This window comes from Aulonocara stuartgranti (genome assembly GCF_965226115.1).
Source record: "Aulonocara stuartgranti genome assembly, chromosome: 23".
NCBI classification, from domain to species: domain Eukaryota; kingdom Metazoa; phylum Chordata; class Actinopteri; order Cichliformes; family Cichlidae; genus Aulonocara; species Aulonocara stuartgranti.
This window is the reverse complement of record NC_138958.1, coordinates 24155413-24177285: the sequence shown is the minus strand read 5'-3', so window position 1 is coordinate 24177285 and position 21873 is coordinate 24155413. Positions and strand designations below refer to the sequence as shown.

The 21873-nt window shown below is 41.3% G+C and overlaps 2 protein-coding genes across 2 annotated transcripts; both read right to left on the bottom strand.

Annotated features, from left to right (window-relative positions):
• Positions 1–558: 558 nt before the first annotated feature.
• On the bottom strand, positions 559–7401 carry LOC309701634 (transmembrane protein 182-like). The gene is made up of 5 exons (XM_082525800.1): positions 7108–7401; positions 4846–4942; positions 4630–4758; positions 4408–4545; positions 559–2400 (listed from the first exon to the last, which is right to left on the bottom strand). The coding sequence occupies exons 1-5, from the start codon at positions 7276–7278 to the stop codon at positions 2132–2134; spliced, it is 804 nt and encodes a 267-aa protein (XP_082381926.1). The 5' UTR covers positions 7279–7401; the 3' UTR covers positions 559–2131.
• Positions 7402–7594: 193 nt separating this feature from the next.
• On the bottom strand, positions 7595–20332 carry LOC309700521 (actin-related protein 3). Its single transcript, XM_082524113.1, has 12 exons — positions 20108–20332; positions 19689–19744; positions 18714–18838; positions 18517–18627; positions 15670–15765; positions 15263–15370; positions 15020–15163; positions 12391–12564; positions 10596–10688; positions 10391–10516; positions 10161–10244; positions 7595–9760 (listed from the first exon to the last, which is right to left on the bottom strand). Exons 1-12 carry the CDS (start codon positions 20149–20151, stop codon positions 9665–9667), a joined length of 1257 nt encoding a protein of 418 aa, XP_082380239.1. The 5' UTR covers positions 20152–20332; the 3' UTR covers positions 7595–9664.
• Between the last annotated feature and the right edge of the window lie 1541 nt (positions 20333–21873).

Genomic DNA, 21873 nt, shown 5'->3' with positions numbered 1-21873 from the left:
ACCTTTCCTTACAGTCACCTTCCCAAACAGCCAGCCTTTTCAGCAAGGACTTCCTAAGCTTACCCTCCGAGGATGAGTGTCATCTGGACACCTGTCACGTCAGCAATCTTCCCCATGATGCATGCTGCATGTATTTATCTAGACCGAGAGATGCACAGTATTTATAAGTCACAGAATATTCTTATAATTTTCAATACATTTGTTTAATTAAATTCTTTTAGTTATAGGTCATAAAATGGAAAAATGCTTGAAGAATTACATTATTTTTCTAATGAGTCTAGAATTTATTTCAGTTTCCTAAATAACTGTTTGAAAACATCAAGCTTTTTGAGAATATAGTTTTTTATTTAGAAGAATTATATTGCTCACTGGGGGAAAAAAAGTTACTTTCTTGCGACAGAGTAAAAACTGTGGCTTTAAACTGTCAACAGATGAAATCTGAACTCTCTGGTCGTCATTTATATGCACATATGCTCGATTACTATCCGTATGCTGTGTCAATGCAATGAAATCTTTGAGTAGAAGTAGAGAAAAAACGAACCTTTATAAACAGCAAAATGCAGTAAATGTAAAGTTACAGTAGTTTATTGACTGGAGTAAAATGTCGAACATGAAACTGAACAAATATTTGAGTAAGCAAACTGATTTTAACCCCGTACGCGCCCGTTGGTACACGCCCCTACATTGGTTTCAGTTTGGTGACCGCAAAAATTCCCATCACAGGTCCGTGCAGCTTTAACCTACGAGGTCGACTCTACTTTTATGGATCACCAAGTCCCGTCATGTACATCACAGTAATGGCAAAGTCCCTTTGTTTCTGTCAAATGTCTTAAAACGAGTCTCAACAGCTCAGTTTCCAACCAGCTTTTCTTACATATTAAACTTCTCTGGACTTCCACGTAAGTCCTGCAGTTCCTCTAAATCCTACTATCTTAAGTAACACAAACCTGAAAGAGCACAAGGTTTAGGCCTTTAATGTAAATGACGCTTTTTGATGTGTTGAAAATTGTCCTGTATGAACGTTGGTTTGATGCCCTCTCTTAACTTTTTATATTGTGTAATTGTATATTTTTTCAATTACAACAAAAGAATGTATCAACAATGAGGTAAACAGTAATTCAAGCACACGCGATACGATCACGTAAATTAAAACAAAAACAAAATAAATCTCTAACCAAAACGAGATCAGAGAAAAATATAATGGCATAAACCATTTGACTAGTCAATCAAATGTCACTGTATTAAAAACAAACACACAGTTATTTCTTTTTCCCCACAGCAACAACACAATCAACATTTCCACTTTAAATGAAGTGGCGGCCACCTGAAAAATGAAGCCGACATGACTCAGTGTGAGCTATACTGTTATAATGTTATGATGTAAGCAGACTGTTGTAATGCTCAACTTTACAGTAATTAAACAACAGTCCTGTTGAATGAATTTTCAAATAGGAGCTTGAAGCCTACTCAGGCAGTTGTAGCGATTAGCTTTCTTCGAGGCCTCACGAAGCTCAACATCTCTGTGTTTGTGGTCCTGATGCCTTTTGGATAACTTTAAATCAACTTATCTGATTAATAATGCAGCCTGATTTAGTTTTGGCGAATTAAATTCTGGTATTTCTTTAGTACTAATTAGCAGATATGTGCAGTTTATGAATGCAAGCTTACTAACCAAGGTAATCACTTAGCACTCCAGATATGGTCACTTCTGGCGCCATGATAACATTAGGTCTTCAAAAAGGAAAGTTCAAATGCCAATGCTTGACATCACATTGGTTATGTCCAGCTTTTATATACAGTCTATCATCTGAATGGACTGTAAACTGTATATAAAGGATGGTAACAGCATGAATATCATTGGCCAGGACTCTGTAAGCATTTCTTTAATGCTTACAGTGCTGCTACACACGAGACAACTAAAAAGACTAAAAATCACAGCATTCAGTCGATGGTACAAGACAAAATCAGATTCGTCAGGAGCCTCCTGTGACTGATTTTAAGCCACAAACATTTGTTTTTCTTCTCAAGCATCATCAGCTCCACATCCGCAACTCATCTACACACCAAGCACACGGCATTTCACTCCAGACACGTGGAGCGGTGAACTTTTGAACAAGTCGACTGTCTGTATTCACAGCTCATCTGTCGAAATCTCCGAGATTTTGTCCGTGCTGTCCAGCTCTTTACTCTCGATGCTTCGTCCGACCAGGACGAAGAGGAGGCCGGCCAGTAGGCAGAAGAAGACGGCCACCGGAGCCAGGAAGAACGAGGGGCCGTGCTGGACGCTGAGATGGAAAGACGGGCAGCGAGAGGCTTTCTGGTGGAGGGTAAACTGATCCAGAGTGTCCAGGACCTGGATCCACATCAGATACATCACCACCACGATGAACAGACACACGCCTAACAGACACACGGGAAACAGTGCAGGTCATTCAGCTTCTGATCGATATAAGATATACAGACATAATAACCAGGCTTTACAGGAGAATCAAGAATGTAATGGGAGCAAAAATGCCAGATGACATCTGCAGTTTAAATATTTCTACTCATTTTACAAAACGTCTGTTGCAGCCTTTCTCAGCTGATGTGTTTCTGTTAAATACTGTGTTGTTTGTTTTGTTTTGTCAGCGTGTCATCTACTACACTTTTGTCCTCACTCAGTGGGACACGTGTAAACCTGCAGGACAGGTTTTTACCAGTCAGTGGCACAGCAGGTCGTGTTTTACTGCCTGTTTTGACTGCTCGAAGTAAAACAATAAATCGTGCCGCTTCATAAGTACAAACAATGCAGTCATTGTGAAATGAGACTGTTTTTTCTTCAGTTTTTCCTCTGCGTAGAACAGGAAATTGGAAGCATGCATAAAAACATTTTACATGGCTCACATGTTTGCCAAAGCACGGGAAAGGCTTTCCTCCCTTCTAATTTCTAAATTTTGCGACCTTACCAATATTTTCATACTAATGTTGGCTCGTAACAAAGATTTTTTCCGATTTTTTAACTTGAGTGATCTCTGCAGAAGAGGAAAGGATGTCCTGAGACTAAAGGTATTGATGATTGGTGTTTGGGGTTAGCTGGAACCGCACACTTTCAAATTACATTCTTGTGATAAACGTTTAGCCAAGAGCTTCAGCAAACAAATACACCAAAACAGGGAAACCGTTAAATGTGCAGAAAATAAAACTCCTCAAACACAACCTCCAAACATGTTCTCATTTAAAACTGAGCTACACAGACCTGGAGGCAGTGTTAGCTAACAAATGTGAACCTCTATTAAATGTTACATTATTTCTAGTTTCAGTGATTTCTAGTTAAAATATTTTTATTTTTTGATGCTACTAAAACTAATTTAATACCACTAATACTACTAATCTTACTTTCTACATTAGTTGTAGTGTAGCTGAAAGCATTAAAATATTTTGAAAATAAAATTGTAAAACATATTTTTCTGAACATGAACAATTTGTGTTTTATGTTTTCTTTTATTCCAAAGCCAAATCTGCACTAGAAACTTTGTGTTTAACATTCATTAATGTTTATAATGATTTTTAGAATTAAGCTACTTTACTTAAAAGGATTAAAAATAAAAGACATGTTTATGTCTTTGAAGTTGTGCAAAATTTTATTTTATTTATAAATTCTTCCGAATCAGCTAATCAAAATTATTGCACGTTATGCAGATTAAATATAATATTTTTTAACAATCCTACATTATTTATCATAGATATGAAAGTACATAAATAGATTTTTAAATTAAAACACATTTTATCCAAACAAGTAAAAAAAAGGTGTTGTTAAAAAACTGAATCCGGTCAGAAAAAGTGGCCTACAGAGGGCAGGGTTTGCCCAGCATACGATAAATTAGGATTATTTTGATCTGTCAGTCATGCAAAGATACTCAATTAGAGCAGAAGAACACAAATACGGAGGTGGATATGAGCGGTGGAAGCCACTTTAAACAACTTAATGGCTACGTTTGCTGTAGCACTCCTGGCCAGTCATAGAAATCAAAGCCAGAACACTGGCTTCACTGTGTAGTGGTTTGTAGATTCACTGGGGAAGAGAAAGGTCACTGGTTCAATTCTAGCCAGAGACCCATATTCCCTTCAGACTGTGTCAGAAAGCGCATGTGGCGTGGAAAAGATGGCAAAAGTGTACCTGCTGTGATGATCTCTAGTGAATAAGGGACCAGACAAAAATAGTTCTCCTATTTCAGAGACAGATGGACACTGGATAAGAGGACTGTGACCAAAACTGTCATTACAAATGGAGTAAATTATACAATTTCTTCTGTTGGGGGGCAGAAATCTCACAACATACTTTAAAATGTTCTCATGATAGTCTCCTTCTGAAGAAAGCTTCTGAGGATCTGTTTGAGAAGAAGCCTCCAATTCTATATTTAGCCTTACCGCCAAGCAGCTGTAGAGCCCCGCCCACTTTATAGAGCTTGTGGTTGGTCAGTGGGCCGGCACAGATGACAACAAATCCACCGATGATGATCGCCGCCAAACCCATGACGAAGAAGATGGTCCAGCAGATCCTGAAAACTGAGGAAAACACGACAGCCAGTCAGTGCTCAGTGCTGTTTTTACAGTGACAATGTGCCGCTTGTATAACAAAGTGATGCCAACCAGTGGCCGCATTGCGTTCAACAGGCTGTCCAGGAAACTTGTGCGGCTCATCCCACAGCTCTACCGGCTTGTTAGCAGGAAAAGGGAAGAGGAAAGCGACCTCGCACACTTTTGGTAGAGGCTGGTTTGCTGAAGAGGGGGGAAAGGCAGCTGTCACAATTAAAGGTTCACTGTGTTATTTTTGCCATTTATAAAACACGTAATGAAGGTTCTCACAGATCCAAAGGTCCCATATTGAGTAATCGTGAGAAAAGACCGTGTAGGAGCACCGCCAGAACAGACCCTCATGGAAAATGGTCACACCCTGTGAATTCTGTCGGATCAGAAAACAACATCTGATGAGAGCTGTGGAAATAAACCCTGTTTCTGACCCGTGTTTGGAGCCAATTTTAATGAATACCTCAATGAATTTTACTCCAGAGCCACTCATCTCCCAGGTTTCATTACAAGAATGTGTGGAGAACGAACAAGATCCAAATGCAGTGAGTGCTTTCTGGCAGGGAGATGTTTAAGTTATGGGATACAGCATAAGAGGCAGGTTTACTGTGTCAGGGTAACCAGAGCCTGCTACAGAAAAAGACTGGGGGTCCATCGGCTGCCAGCAAACAGACACATTTGAGGAAGTTTGCACCCAGAGACCCTCCACTGGAGCTCTTCTAGCTTACACTGAAAGAGGATCATGCTCAAAAACATCCTGATGGGATTGGCGTTTTTTTTTTTTAAATTTGTGTGTCAATTTGATCTTCACAGAGTCTCAAATGAATCTAGAGTGCATGATAATCAAGTTAAAGCAGCCAAAAAGTAGAAGAAGAGAAAGAATACTGAAATTTTAAGCAATGCAAAAACTATCAGGACAAAGGACAAAAGGATATCAGTGCAAGAATAAAAGCCTGATCATCTGAATGCAGATCCATAAAAAAGTGCACATGTGCGGTCTGAAGGGAGTGGTGCAAAAGCCAACTGGGGGAATACTGCAAGTTGGCACACTGAACTTTGTGACCTCATCTTCTCTCATGTGGCCGAGATTTGATTTTCTCTGTCCATTCATTTAAGTCTCAAGTATCACCATCCAGAGACACTATATGTAAATATTCAATTTGTAGGTCTACAGCTACAAAGTGAATTTGGAGACATTTAAAGTCATAGATAACATATCTGATGCACAATATGTCTATTTTTCAGCCCCTTCTCATGCACAGGGCCTAAAATAACATCGGTTGTTTTGCAAATGTGAAGGGTCAGTGGTGTGAAACATCACCAACTAGCCAGAAATGCAACCCATGGTACACAGTATATAGGACGTGCTGTGGGCTACTCCACAAAAATCAATTAAATTGACTGAATATATATAAAATTTGTCATCATTAAGTTAAACTTTTCTCAACTTTGAGGTGCACAATTGAAGCGATTACCAATGACAGCGAAGAACACAGTTCACATGGGTGTTACAAGGTTACCTAGGCAACAAGAGCCTGCACCCGGTCCACTAGCGGCATGACAGCAACAAAGTGATGTGTAATAAGCAGCCTGACAATGGTGATGAAGGTTACTGTGACAAAATAATGGCATCATGTAACATGTTGACACATTGGTTTGTTATACTTACCCTGTTATACTCCTATTTTAGTATTATTTTGCTCTTTCAGTCTTTTTTGTTACAAAATCATTTTATGTTTGTGTGCAGATTAGAAGTGTAACGCTGTTGCCATATAATCCAAGTACTGGCCTCTGGTCCAGTGATTTCCATGCAGTGGTAAAGGTTTGCCAGGCCCCTCAGCCCAAATCAGCTTTGGGAGAGCTAATGGAAAATCACTAGCATTGCACTAACATTTGTCAACATTTATTTCTTAAAATATAATAAAACATTATACACACTTTTGTCTTTTAAATGGCCTGAAATATGAGAAAAAATAGATTTGTGTTAAAAGATGTAACAATCTTTTGATCTTAGCCATGCAGGAGAAATCTGGCTGGTGCAATCCTATACTGAGTGTTTTTGTTGTTGTTGTTTGTTTTTTGTTAAACCCATAAAAAAAGGTAGCACTTTGGGCACCAAATATTTTGCATGAATAAAAAAACAAAAATTCCTGTATTCCATTAAAATACAGTTGCAGTAGCTCAAAAAAATTACATTCTTGTGTATTTTTACTTATTTCTTTTATAAATTGATGATGTTGACTCAAATTTTAGATACAAATTCACAGCATTACGCTATCATTTAAGTTTTATCTAATAAATAAACATATTTTAATGTGGAAAAATCTGCTTTTCATTTTTTTTAAATGACAAATTTTGCGTATTAACAGTTTTCCATGTTATGTTAGTCATTCAGTCTGTTTTTGTAACTTTTATATTTCAAAGCATATTCCTATTTTAAATACGCATGTTAATAAATACATCTTTACTCATAAACTACTGTTTCCCTTTCTTAAAAGGCATCACATAAATCAACTCGTCGCTCCTGCACAGTTCAAATACCTTCACGTTGCTCTTCCCGTCTCTCAGGCTGTGTTCTCCGGGGTTGCTGCAGGACTCTGCAGCCAGCAGCCAGTACTCAGTCCCACAGGAGAGAATCAGGAAGAGAAACCCTGTTGCTCCAAAGAATAGAGCAAAGAAGAGGAGCACCTTCAACCTCAGGCTGGACGACATGTTTAAATCTTTCCAGATTCCTCCGTCTCGGTGCTTCTCTTTCTTACTCTATTAGCATGTCATGTTTAAAAAGTCTGATAGACTCCTAAGAGGCTGGACATGTCGATTACGCATGACACTCTACACAGGGCTTCCCTTTTACTGCTGACCAATCGGGCACAAGAAGGTGGCTGAATTAAAATAAATGTGCACCATATGTTGGAAGGGATACAGTTACAGAGGCCAGGGCTCAGACACACATAAATAGGATGGGTACATTTAAAAATAGAAGCAAAGCAAACAAGATAATAAAGCCCGAAACAGAGAAATCAACACGTGAAGAAACATCTCCTTGGCGTTTATTGGAATGCCAGCATTGAAATCCAGATTTGGTACAGTACAAGGCTATCCAGTATAACTGAGATCTAGGCAACAGTGACAGTCCAACAAGTCATTCAAACTGCATGTTCATATATTAATACGATTTGTTTTTCCTTCAAAGACGGGTTGTTCAAGAGATGATTCATACAAAATGAGGGGGGGGGAATTTAAAAAAAAGAGCAAAGCGGTGGTGATTTGTCATAATGCTGCAGGAGGAACCAGGAAGAAACAAACATGAGCAAATAATTTCATGTAAATTCAAATAAATATTTCTTCCAGGTACTGAGGGTACTTAAAAAAAAAACAAAGGAAATGCGAATGGTCAGTTTGTTTTGGTGATTTCTATTTTTTTCCTTCTTTTTTTTTAATGCTTGCACCCATTTGATTATCATAAAGCTGCTGCACAGAAAGGCTGCCTTTGGGGTCACTTGGAAAAAAAGCTGTCCTTGAAAGAGAAGCTCTGAGATTTAATTGTTTCATCACAAATTATTAATAAATTTAAATGGAAGCAGGGCAGTGCGTGCTATGTGAGTAGCTACCATTTACAGATGTTCCCTGATTCCTCACAGTTAGTGAGAGCAGTGACTTTGTCCTCACGAGGAACGCCCATCCAGATTATTTCATTGCACTTTATACTGCACGTATTTGGGAGCCCAGCAATACGCCCGCCAAATAACAAGTGGATCAGATGAACAGTTGCTGACACAAGCCAAGAGCACATGCACATACAGAGGCTCCTCGAATTATTAAAATATCGATGTAGGCTCATGCAGGGTCTCGTTTTCAGCAAGCATCGCTCCTTTATCACCCAGCAGAACATTTTGTTCTTGTTAAAAGGTTGACTGGTCATTTAGATATAAATGTATTTATAAAAACTTTTCCAATAATGATAGCGAAGCTGAACGCTGTGCTGATTAAAGAGGCAATGAATCTGAACCATTCGTCTTTTCTCTGTATGAAAACTGCAGAAAAATTAAAACTGTCATACAACAGTGTGTACTATCCCTTTACAAACTGGAACAGTGTTACTCTTACAGGTACCATTTAAAGATGCTGCCACCTGAGAAGCTGTGAGACTCTCAGCCCTAAGATGCACTTATTTCCGGTCAGTTATGCATTCACTTCAGCACCGGTGGCTGAAGCCAGATTCGGCTTTTCGAAGAAAGGATTGGTACACACCACAGACTGAAATCTTCAGTTCTTAGAACGAGAACACTTTAGGCCTTGTTTGTTTCCACTTTAACTGACCCCAAACGATGATGCCCCAGACATCGATAAAACTAAACGCATGGCTTTTTAAATCAGCGGGACAGTTTTCAGTCAGGCTAGCATAATTAGCGGCCTTTTAACATGCGAAATTTGAACTGGGGAACACTATATGCCACTAAAAGAGGAGTGATGGTTACAGAAAATGGACCCAAGTATGCCTACAGAGTTATTTATACATTTCTGATCCACTTCATGTTACATGAGATTTTAAAAAATCTAATATTCTTTCTAAAACAAGAAAATTTCAAAGTGACTCCAAGCTTTTGAGTAATCGCGTAGCAAAGCATGATGTGTTTCTTAAAACAACCGTTACACTTTCAGTTTTTAGAGTACAGAACACATACCACAACCCAACCCATATACACAGAATTGCATTTATACAGGACTCATGTTGATTAATTACATTTTACAATCCTGTGAGGATAGAGTAAGTACATATATGAGGCACGCAGAAATTAAAGATTTATCACCTATCATCATCATTATTATTATTATTATCATCATCATCATCAGCCTACTTGCAGTAAACATTTTATCTGAGGATCCTTTGGGCTGAGTCACCTCTTTCCTCTAATTTGTGAGGATGCTGCCACTCTTCTGGCAGTTTGTTTGGTCCACTGTAGCTCTATACAAATAATCTGTCGGAGCATCCGTGCAAAGGCTGGAGGGACTTGCACAGCACGTGAGGTCTTGCATCGTCCGTTTTTTGTTTTTCCTCTTCTTGGCCTCCCCTGAATGCATTCTTTCTCTCCATCGCCTAAGACATGACTCCAAAGACGGGGTTGTGGCGGCAGATGCTTGGCCCGATCTCCTCGTAGTCTTTCTTGGTGTGGCACACTTGGTAGAACTCGGGCTGCAGAAGCAACACACAAATGTAACAAAGCAAACTTAAATACTGAATAACATTTTGGAAACATCACAGTGTAAACAAAGAAATTCAGGGCTTAAATGTTGCAAAAGAAGCCTGTTAGCTTTCTTTCTAATGCGCACCTTCATATAGGAAACTTACAAAATAAGTTCTTTTACGTACTGGATACTTAAGAGAATACATTTTGGATAGTTCAGCGGGTATGTACTGGGTAGTAAAGCGAGTAAGTACTGGACACATGGGTACTAACGGTGTGCATATATTATGGAGTTAAAAGCGTACAGCTTACATCACTAGAACTAGAGAGTGTAACTACAGGGTATTTACTACTATGATGAAAACACTGATTGCAGTGCAAAAGTACAGATGTCCTTGAAATACTCACAGTAGATGCCAGCATTGATCCTCCGAACCAGACAGCGTACCTCTGCATGTGATGGGTGATGACTTGCACATCGATGGGTTTGGGCTGCAAAACAAAGATGATTTGTGCTCAACAGTTTACTGAAAAGCCTGCAGGCTTTGGAAGAAAGAGTTCTTCTGCGGAGCAAAATGTTTCACAGATTTATGTGAAGCTGCCTGTATCAGCTCCTCGTGCTACTTCTACCCCCTTACCTTCAACTTCCCACCGCTCAGCTCTTCGCTTATTTTCAGTCGTGCGTCCACAGTCCTCTTCAGGTCCCTCTGCAGGCGTCTGCCAAAGTCCCTGAACATGGTGGAGCCTCCGGAGAGCACGACATTCTGTGACACAACACAAAATAATTACTGCTATGTGCTGCGTGTCCATGTTTCAAACAGAAGCAGACAGGTGTGCGTTTACCTTGTAGAGAGGACGCCTGACGTCGATGGGACAGTTCTGGATGACTTCATCCACCACTTCTGAGATGGGCTGGGTGAAGTCTGGGTTGGCAAACTGGATGAAAACAAAAAGGTAAAGTTAAAAATAAATAAATAAATAAATAAATAAATAAGGGGTGAAACGATACACAAAATTCACGGTTCGGTTCGATACTTTGGTGTCACGGTTCGATATTTTTTCGATACAAAAAAAATGTTCATGCCTTTTTAATTTGTCATTTATTAAAATTATAAATATATATTTTAACTCAAAAGTACAGTTTTTAAATTTAACCCTAACCCTTGTGCGCGTTTTTTATTTTGACAGCGAATGCGCACCTGTGGACCACTTATGTGCAGCCCTGGTTATTTAGCTCATCATATCGCAGCCACAGAAATTCTTTTGTCCATGAAACCATAAAGCTGCACTTTCTTTTTGCCTTATAGTCTGATTTGTCATAACTTCTCCATTTTGTGGTAAGCTTTTCTTTGGCTGTCACTTCTTCACCCTGACCTGTCTTATTTGGCTCAGCAGAACTGAAATGCTTTTACACACTCACTCACATAAGCTCAGCGATTCTCTGCGCGATCAACCTCTCACATGTTTAAGCTGCGGGAGATTTCACTTGTCATGTTTGCATAGTAAGCTAACGATTGATAAGACGATGTCAGAGGAATTGGTGCACAAATTATCATCACTCACAGATCAGTGCTGTCGCTCTCTATACACAGTTCGCGCGATTGCAAAGTGAAAGCAAAAAACAAGCGCAAATTCAAACGCGATTTCAATATGTCACATATTGACAGTGGCTCACCGATGCCAATGACATAATTACCCAGCTACATTTCTGAAAGAATGCAGAAGCATTGACATATATTTTTCCTTCCTACAATAGCCCGACGGGCAGGGAAGAGATAGATTTTGGTAGCCCGACTGAAAAAATCGCTAGCCCCGGGACGTCGGGCTAGCGATTTCCAAAATAAAAGCTATACTATCCGCTTCTTCTGGGCTATATTCTCAGCAGCATAAGGAGAATCATGTGCTAACAGCTGTCTAAATGACTCGGCTAAAGTTAGTAGCATGCTTGTTGTTTTTGTCTTTGCACTAGGATGATGTCGGCGTAAATGTGCAGTCATATTCGTTGTGTTCCCACTAGTGCTTTCAGGTTAATCTCGTTGAAATGACCTTAACGCCACAACACGGCAAATCTCCGTTAACGAGCTACCGCCGATAGCCCCGTGCATGGGGCCAGACGGCCAACACGTTAACGAGCTAACTGCGCTAACACACTAGTTCCCACCCATGTAATTGAGCATTGCATGGCACATCCAACATACTGTTTTACTTTAGTCCATGACTCGCTTACCTTCAGGGTCATACGTCACATGAAAACCAAAATAATTCCAAACGCCAGATCTGAATGGGGGAGGTCCATGTTGCAAGGAGAGCTTAACTTCTGTCTCGCTAGCTTGCCCTGCGCTCTTCCTTCTGACTATGCTGTCTGTGTTGAGCGCTCAGTGGATCTGCGCTCAACAGTGCAGCCTAGGCGGAGCAGTCGAACGCAGATTCACTGAGCACTCAACACAGACAGCATCGTCAGAAGGAAAGTTGATAAAATAAATTACAAATGTTGTATTGTTCGATACATATGCGTACCGAACCGAAAGCACTGTATCGAACGGTTCAATATCGATACGAATATCGTTGCACCCCTAATAAATATATATATATAAAAATTAGAGGAAATGTGAGCAAAGCGTGTCCGCGTGTTCTGTACCTCAGGGTGGAAAAAGATCTCAGGGCCGAGGAAGCGCTCGTACCCAACGTCGATGGTGAACTCCTTCTTGGTGATGGCGTTGACGCCCGTGTACTGTTTGATCCATTTGCTGCCGTCTGTGTCGTACTTGTTAAACTCTTTAACAAGGTCAGGGCACACATAGCTGAACCGCTCCTAAAAACACAGCACAAAATATTTGGCAATACTGTAAGACAAATGCACATGGAACTAAACAAACAACGACGAGCTTCCCGTTTTAAACCTCTGGAATGAATGGAGAGGCTACCAGTTTTCAGTATAATTTAACTATGGCTTCTAGTAGCATCTGTTTCTAAAATCATTTTATATGAGTGCTTGAAGTTTGTTGTATATTTGCTGCTATGACAACTCAATTTCCCTCTGGCATTAATAAAGTTTCTCAGATTCTGATGCTTCTGATGCCACACTGACCTCTAGTGGCCAAACTGATAAGTACATGACAGAAGCAGTACGCAATCATCTGTCAGAGGTATCACTTCCTTTTCTGCCTTGTTTTCTTACAGACTGCATCTTGAGTTAGTTTCCATTTATAAATTAAAATCTATACAACAACAACACCGCATGGACAGGACAGCTTCACAATGACTCAAACTGGTGCTCATGCTGTTTGCAACGACACAAAAGGTGTCCTCGTGAACAGAGGCCCAGTTAAACTCTGTCGCTCTAAACTCTGTTACAGAGCTCGGCCAACATGCCCCTGCAGTTAGCAACAGAGATGAAGCAATCCCTCAAGTTGTGTGCCAAGGCTGTCACATAATCCTCCCGGTTTGTCCGCACTCTTGCTATGACCTGCTGATGCCTCTTTCAGTAACGAAGTGCCAGCTTTAAGGCAGGAGTGATGGCAACAGAACAGCTGCACCCCAGATCTTTTACCTCAGCAGTACTCGCTAAGAAAATCCACAATCATAGTGCCGGGCTTTTGTGTTTTGATTCTGAGCGAACATTCTGCCAGTGGCACATATTGATGTGCCATCCTGGAGGGGTTTGACTACCTCTGCAACCTCTGTAGGGTCCAGGTGTCGTCTCATGCTAGCAGTAGTGACTAGGGCTGGGTATCGTCACTGATTTCTAGAATCGATTCAATTCCGATTCACAAGGTCCCAAATCGATTCGATCCACGATTCGATTTACTTCGATTCGATTCGATTTAAATCTGGGAAATTTTGACAGAAGTATAATTCAGATCAGAACATTTACATATTTTTGTATCTATAAAAAGGAAGCTGACACTCGCAAGACTTTATCCAAGGTGTGAGCATCACAGCAGATGCCTTTGTGTCAAAGTAGCTGAAGATAAAACACAGAAAAACATGAAGGTGATTTTCCTGGCCTGGGATTTTATAAAAATATTCTGCAGTACATCAAAAACGAAAGAAAACCATTAATTAATGAACATTACCTCTGACGTTACAGCGGTTTTATTAGAGACACGGCTAAGCATTTTGCATTTTGAATAATATTAAAAAGTTTAAATTTGTTCAGTATTGAACAGCAGAAATGAGGCTTTCTTTTCGGAAGAATGTAAAAGGGAAAAAAACAGCGGCCGACAGCGCTGTAAGCAACAGTAGACTTGTGCGTAACAAGCAAGCGAATAATGAAGAAAGCGAAACTGTTCGAGAGAGAGAGAGGGGGGCGGGGGAGAGGGAGAGAGAGAGAGAGCTGCGCATCGCAATGGAAGCAAAACAGTAAAAGAGTGAATTCATGACGATGTTTATGTGAAGCGTTTGGATCTTCTTTTGCTGCTGGTTCGGTCAATATTGTTTGGAGAGAGATAAAACTAACAGCTTTAGAATCAGCGCATAAAGGGCGTGAACACAAAGCGCGGACCCGGATCAGCGAGCTGTCGGCTTTCAGCCCCGACTGTGAGAAAGGCGACATCTAACTGATTCTGATCCGCGGGTCGCGCTGTGTCTTTAAGTCTATGTGCAGAATCCCTGTACCTGCTCTCATTTACTGTTTGGTGGTTCTTGAAATTTTGTGAGATGTCACCAGAGATTCTGGCATTTCGGACAAAATAAATTTATATTAAAAAATCGATTCAGGATTTTAATGAATCGATTTTACGTTATCCAAGCCAGAATCGATTTTAATCGATGAATCGATTATAAAAACCCACCCCTAGTAGTGACACTGAGACTAGCCAAAAGCAAAACTACTAAAAAACAGTCAGAAAAGATGAGGACTGAAAAATGTGAGTGTCCTCCAGCTGTAAACCGTTCCTTTGTTGCGGGTTGTCTCATTGTCGCCTCTCTAGTGCTCCTGTAGTTAATTTAATTGACACCAAAGCAGTTGAAGCTGATGAGAAACCCCCTCTGCAACTGAACTGACCCTGCGTTATTGTCCATTGTACTCTGCACAGCAGCATAATTTCATATTTATTAAGACTTTAACCTAGTAACTGAGACCATGAACTCATCAGGAAAATCTTTACTCCAATCCAAGATCAACTGAAAGCCAGGCTCACCTTCCCATATATTTCTATACAGTCTGGCTGCTTTTATCGCCCCCTGCTGGCCATTAGAAAAAAGGGCTTTTTTTTCTTTCTTTTTTTTAAACCTGTCTTTGGTTGGTAAACATGAAGCGTACTGACCTTGACAGCTTTAGCCGTCTCCAGAGACTGCTCTGGAGGAATCCCCACCTCTCGTTCCCTCAGGAGCTGCTGGATGAAGTATGTGATGTCTCGACCGGCGATGGGGATGTGCTTGATGCAGCTGCCGATGACGTAGCCTTCAGCCTGGAACGCCACAGAGCAAAGGATTAGAGCTCCAGGGAGCGGAAGTGAGGCTGGGAGCTAAAAAGCAATTAATAATCACAAAAAAGACGCGACACCGACCACCGGGATGACGTGCGTGACCCCGTCTCCGCTGTCGATCACCGTCCCCGTCAGCGTTCGTTCTCCCACCTGTCTGGATGTCCAGGAGGCAGCCAGCGCCAGGACAGCCTGGGGAAGAAGAAAAAAAAAAATCATGAAACATAGGTTTACGCTCAGGACACTCATGTGCATTTATATGAAGTAAGAACAACCCAAACAAACTGTGAAACCTTGAAAAAGAAGAAGTGAAAACCCGCATTTCCCCATAAAACATCCTCGGAATCACATTCTCAGTCAAACACACAAATCTAATTATACGCACGCAGCTCTCACATCTGAGCTCAGTGTTTGAACCAGCTGTGAGTGCTGGGTTTGAACTTTTAGGGATTTGTTTCCAAAACTCAGAAAAGCCTTTGCAGCAGTCTTACCTGAACAGCAATGTAGAGGCCGGGGACATTGAAGGACTCGAACATGATCTCTGCTGTGTACTCTCTGTTTTCTGGTGTGTTGAGGGGAGGCTCTGTCTGAAAAGGGAAGACAGAAGATTTTAGGCTGATCGTTCACACGAGACGGTCGTTGCTATTTTTGTTGTACTCTTGATTCCCTAGCAGTTTGTATTGAAAACAAACTCTCTGCAGAGGAGCGGACACGTCTGACAGATTAGAGAGGCGAGGCTGAGATGGTTTGATGGTTACTCGGCACAGCTCGACTTTCATTAGGCCAGGGGTCCCCAATCCCAGTCCATGAGGGCCGATGTCTCTGCAGGTTTTAGATGTGTCCTTGAACCATCACAGCTGATTTAAATGACCTCCTCAACATGTCTTGAAGTTCTCCAGAGGCCTGATAATGAACTAATCATGTGATTCAGGTGTGTTGACCCAGGGTGAGATCTAAAACCTGCAGGGACACCGGCCCTCGTGGACTGGTGTCCCTGCACCAGTCCCCTGCATTAGGCGGTAGCAGCTGGTACCAATTACTTTTTTAGTGTCCGTTCAGGCAGGGGCTCCAAGTGATCCGAAAATGTGATGTCAACATACTAAATGCCACCGATTGGCCAGTTAGTGGCGTCTCTCGATCAGTTATGAAGTCCGTCTTCCTCATGAAAATCAAAACTGAAATGGCTCCACACAAACCCACAATGTGGTCCCAGAGTCTGTCCACTGTTATGTTGCTGCAGCAAGAGTGCTGACAGGGACTAGAAAGAGAGAGCAGATTTCTCCTGTTTTGGCTTCCCTTCATTGGCTTCCTGTTAAATCCAGAATTGAATTCAAAATCCTGCTCCTCACATACAAGGTCTTAAATAATCAGGCCCCATCTGATCTTAATGACCTTGTAGTACCATATCACCCTATTAGAGCACTTTGCTCTCGCTCTGCAGGCCTACTTGTTGTTCCTAGAGTATTTAAAAGTAGAATGGGAGGGAGAGCCTTCAGTTTTCAGGCCCCTCTTCTGTGGAACCAGCTTCCAGTTTGGATTCGGGAGACAGACACTTTCTCTACTCTTAGGTTAGGCTTAAAACTTTCCTTTTTGCTGAAGCATATAGTTAGGGCTGGACCAGGTGACCCTGAATTAGGGCTGCCACGATTTGTCGACTAGTCACGATTACGTCGACTATCAAAATCGTCGACGACTGATTTAATAGTCGACGCGTCGTTTGAAGCTTTGTAAGATCACAAAAGACGCAGGAATAAGTAGTAGGATTTAAGAGTGTAATAACGGACTGAAACAGAAGATGGCAGCACTGCATGTACAAGGATGCCAGCTGCCGTTAAACCCCGAAGAAGAAGAAGAAGGAGCAGCTGTGTCCCAGAATTCATAGCGCGGCCCAGCGCAGTTTCCAACAATGGCGGCAGCTAGTTAGTTTTAATGTTACTCTTATTATTCTTTCTGGGTCACAAAATAAACGTTTAACATATTTTCAGGCGAGAATGTAGCTGTGTAAACCTCAAATATCTGCTCAGTTTATCAGGACACCACATATTTTCAAAAGCGCTCCGACGTTTTCGGAGACATCTGTTACCCACTAGCTCGTTAGCGAGCCGGGGGCTAGGCTCACTAGCGCCGTGAGAACACCGGACTCCCCGCAAATCGTTTTCAAACCCACCGCTGTCTTTCGCTACTCAGGTTAAATATATATGAGTCACTTAGATAACTTAAAATGTTGTTGTTTGGCTTTTTTTTTTGTATTTTATTTGTTCCTGAGTAAATCAGTTTGTCTGAGATTAAAGTTATAGTTTTTACACAGCTGAATAAACGTCAAGCAGACAGCTGATTATCAGAAGTGTGAGATGCTCCAGAATATACTCCAGTGTCCTGTTATATTTTAGATAGCAAGGAGTTTATTAAACTTCACCGAAACAATCTGCAAATTTCATTAAAATTTAATAAACTATCATCTTGTCTTTATTTTTAGTTACCACAGACCTTAAACACTTAAAGCTGTAAGCTAATGATAGTTATATAAGAGCAGATGCTGCTGGTGCAATAAGCTGTAGTTTTACGTCCAATGGATGATGATCTGATTAGTCGACTAATCGCAAAAATAATCGGTGACTAGTCGACTATCAAAATAATCGTTTGTGGCAGCCCTACCCTGAATCCTCCCTTAGTTATGCTGCAGTAGGTGTAGGCTGCTGGGGAAGCTTTCTCACTATGTGTTAATAGACCTCTCTGCATTTAATCATTAGTTATTGTTATTCTTTGGCTCTCTCCCACAGCATGTCTTTTGTCCCACCTTCCTCCGTCACCCTCAACCAGTCACAGCAGCTGGCTGCACATCCCTGAGCCTGATTCTGCTGGAGGTTTCTTCCTGTTAAAAATGAGCTTTTCCTTTTTACTGTCGCCAAAGTGTTTCCTCACAGGGTTATATGATTGTAGGGGTTTACTCTGTTCTATTACTGTAGGATCTACCTTACAATATGAAGTGCTTTGAGGCGATTTTTGTTGTGATTGTGTCGCATACAAATGACGTCACAGTACTTCAAGCCGTGTCACTATAACAACCACGCCCAGAGGGACTCAACTGTAATGTAATGACATGTAATGGTAAACGACCAATAGGAACAAGAGGAATTATTATATTATTTAGGTCGCACCAGTTTCACAACACTGAGACAATTTGATCCCGCAAATATACTTTTGAGAACATCTGTGTTTTTCCCTCTAGGCCACAGTTAACAGAAGTTTGTGTTTGGTGTAGACAAGAAAAAACAGAGGAAGGGCCCTGCCTGCTGCTTAGCTCTAACTACCATTAACCCACAGTGCTCTGGTCTTACCAAAAGGAAGTAATGATCTTCAGGTTCTGCCCGCAGATACTTGAAGATGATCTGCTCCATAAACCTTTCCATCAGGTCCCAGTCTTCCACAATCCCGTGACGGATGGGCCACTGTGGACGCAAAGAGAGAAAAACAGCATTAATATCGATCCTCAAACACAAATCTGACTCGGCCCCCACGTCGGCGTCTATCTCACCTTCGTTGCATACGACGGTTTATCGATGGCTTCGTCCCCGATGAAAAAATCCAAATCATCGACTCCCTTCATCATCCTGCGCTGGGCCTGGTCTCCGACCTTGGCCGATTCTTTGATCGCAATACCTGCAGACAAACGATGTAAACTGTAAATACTACGGGTGGAAGAAAAACAAAAATTTGGTACAGCACAGTACCAAATATATTTTATTAAATAACTATGAACAACAGGATTGATCATGCACTTACATCCTGAGATAACATTAGTCGAGCAAACTTAGATTCAATCGGCTCAAGAAAAAACAAAAAAATCATCCAACACTGGACACAATTAGCTTGGCAAAGATATTTTAGACACTCAGTCACACGAGTGGAAACAGGACAGCTGTTTCCTGTCTAAATAGTTGCTCAGAGTTTGATGGCGTCGCACACTCATGAGGTCACCACAGCAGATCAGCTGCATGTTCTCCTTCACCGCATCCATGGATGTGCTCTGAGGTCTTGGTATTAAACATCCTTTGTCCAACTTGTGATCTGTGAGGTACGTCTAACCCACTCCCTTAAATATATGCAGACCAATCATGCTTACAACCACAGTCCCTCCCTACTAGAATTTACATTATGAGCCAGGAAAAACCTGCTGTGCGTGAGTTGATAAGAAAATATTGTTCCAATATGATACCAGCCTTACGGAAACCAGTTTAACTGCTCTGGTACATCTCTAGGGTGAAAGGAAGTCGGCCTGAAACTGTTAACCTGCATTAAACCACACAGAGGCAATCCACACTAAACTGCTGGTGTTTATGCAACTTAACGAATAATGCAGTTTAATAATAAATATGCTCTCTAACAGCATCCCAGCACGTAAATAAATCCACATGTTCGACATTGCCTTGTGTTTAAACTAGTTTTAGGTCTTTAGTGGTTTTGTTTTTTGTTCTGTTTTTTTGAGGGGCGGGGGGGTCTGTTTACTTACATGAAGGCATGATGAACTGTGGCTCTGTGTTTCCTGCATATCCGAGCTTCGTGTACCTAAAAGGGAACACAATCAGGGATATAAGACACTTTCTCCAGGCTTGAGCGAACGTAAGTGTGTAATATGAGGGCTGCTTTCTCCAGGAAGTAACATTAGCTTCAGCGGCTAGCAGCAGCTAACAGCAATGACAAAGCTGAGGGAAGAACAAAAAGCCTTCAAAATAAAGCAGCTGGAAACTTTGGCTGGATTTGTGGCATTAACGCCGACTTCACCGACGAACTCAGAATAACAGAGAGGCGCTGAGCAAAAGCCCCCAGCCTGAAGGCTGAATAGGGCGTTAGCTGAAGTTTGACAGTCGCTTAGGTGGTCAATGAAAAGCAAGCTAACGCTAACTAGCCTTTTATTGTGCTCCTACTCACCCCGTACCGCAGTCAACAACACAAGCCGGTAGCCGACCAGCCATGCTCGCTCTCCTTCAATCTGTCCACGGAGAAGTAAATGAGGCGCCCGACACAAGCGGAGAGATCAACAACGGCTGAATGAAATCGCTGCAGCCTGAATGAATAGCAGAATAGCTGCCGAACGGAGAGCGCTTCCGGGTGCGGTGGAATTTCTTCTAGTGCAGAGTCAGCAGGTTCAGACTGGCAACTGTGGCCCCAAGTGGACGGAGACTCCAACTGCAACAGTAGAAAAACAGAACAACAGTTGAATAGCCCCTTATTGTCGTTGAACTTGTCGGTGATCCACACCAACTGTGCTGGAATAAAATATGAATAGTAAGACAACATGAATAGCTTCTTGATGCATGCTCAATCATCCAGGTAAGTAAATCACAAAAAGTTGATTCTGTTCATCTGGACGTAGCGTTTTCAGTGGGAGAAATGTTTCGTCGCTCATCCAAGTGACTTCTTCAGTCTCAGCTGACTGCAGGTTTCCAACCTTATAAACAGTACATTTGCATAATGACTTAAACCAGCACCACTGAATGAACGAATGGGCTGGGAGGTCAGTTCCTTGATCATTAATATGCAGATTCTCATGACCATTGATTAACCACCACTGATCAAAACACTGTGATCAAAGACCACTGATCAAGGGCCATGAGTACGATTCACAGAGAGTTGGGGATTGGCTGCAATCACACAAAGGGCGGGGTCTTATTTGGCCTTCTGTTTGGATTAGTGGCTGCGGTCGTCACGTTTCACCCACAGCATCCGCCTGATTGAGCCCCTCTTTGTCTTCATATTCAGCTACCTTTCGTACTTATTGGCTTAGCTGTTTCCCTTATCCAGCATCATGGCGTAAGTGCAGTCCAGACACGACAATGTTCACAGCTGAGAGCAAAATGTAAATAAACCTGCACCCAACATTTAAAGTGGGAAAGTGTCACCACAGTGTGAAAAATAATCATGCGACATATATAAGTACTGTTAGTAAAATAACAATAAATGTAACTGATGATTAGTTTGGTGTTCAACAACTTTCCAGCTCCATATTTTAATTTTAGACTCTACTAGAAGAGCTTTGCATGATTAACAGTTCAAAATAATCCTTATTTATCTGATGCTCAGCCTTAGTGGAGCCACTCAGGTATTTCCGCTCCTCTTCCTTTCAGACAACTTTCTTCTTGTTGGCTGCCCTCTCAAATGGAAGGTTTAAACATCAAGTGTGCAGGACATCTGTGCTCACAAACAGAGCTGTATGCCACAGATGACCATGTTATGGATGTCTGTTTTTTAAAAAGAATCACACAGAGCCAGAAATGGAAATATTTGAGTGCAGTGATCTCATTTGTTGTATTAAAATAAACAGTTTGAGATGATGAAGATGATCAGAAGATGGTGCACTGTGGTCATAAAGGGATGGACATGGTCAGTAAATATACTCAGGTAGGCTGTGGTGTTTAAACGATGCTCAGCTGCTGTATCCCATCTGTCACAACCATGCTACATATAGAGTCACTTAAATCACCTTTCTTCCTCATTCTGATGCTCAGTGTTATCTTCAGCAGGTCACCTTGACCATGTCTGCATGAACATCAGGCTGGGTGGTCATATGCAAAGTTAAATCTAGCAAACAGGGATTTAAAGCATAAAAACATTATAGACTCTCTGTTGTAAAAGAATCCTTTTGAAATGCCATTAAAATTGGCATTTTTTTAGCCAACTAAATGTAATAAAAACAA

Bases quoted from the DNA above. Each gene is read 5' to 3' on its own strand.
- LOC309700521 (XM_082524113.1), bottom strand. From the start codon at position 20,151: ATGGCTGGTCGGCTACCGGCTTGTGTTGTTGACTGCGGTACGGG. The intron at 15,164-15,262 runs GTCGGTGTCGCG...GTGGCGTTCCAG, and splicing joins TCACGCACGTCATCCCGGTG to GCTGAAGGCTACGTCATCGG. The intron at 10,689-12,390 runs GTACAGAACACG...GTTTTCATCCAG, and splicing joins AGATCTTTTTCCACCCTGAG to TTTGCCAACCCAGACTTCAC.
- LOC309701634 (XM_082525800.1), bottom strand. From the start codon at position 7,278: ATGTCGTCCAGCCTGAGGTTGAAGGTGCTCCTCTTCTTTGCTCTATTC. The intron at 4,546-4,629 runs GTTGGCATCACT...TGTTTTCCTCAG, and splicing joins TGAACGCAATGCGGCCACTG to TTTTCAGGATCTGCTGGACC. The intron at 2,401-4,407 runs GTAAGGCTAAAT...TGTGTCTGTTAG, and splicing joins GGCTCTACAGCTGCTTGGCG to GCGTGTGTCTGTTCATCGTG.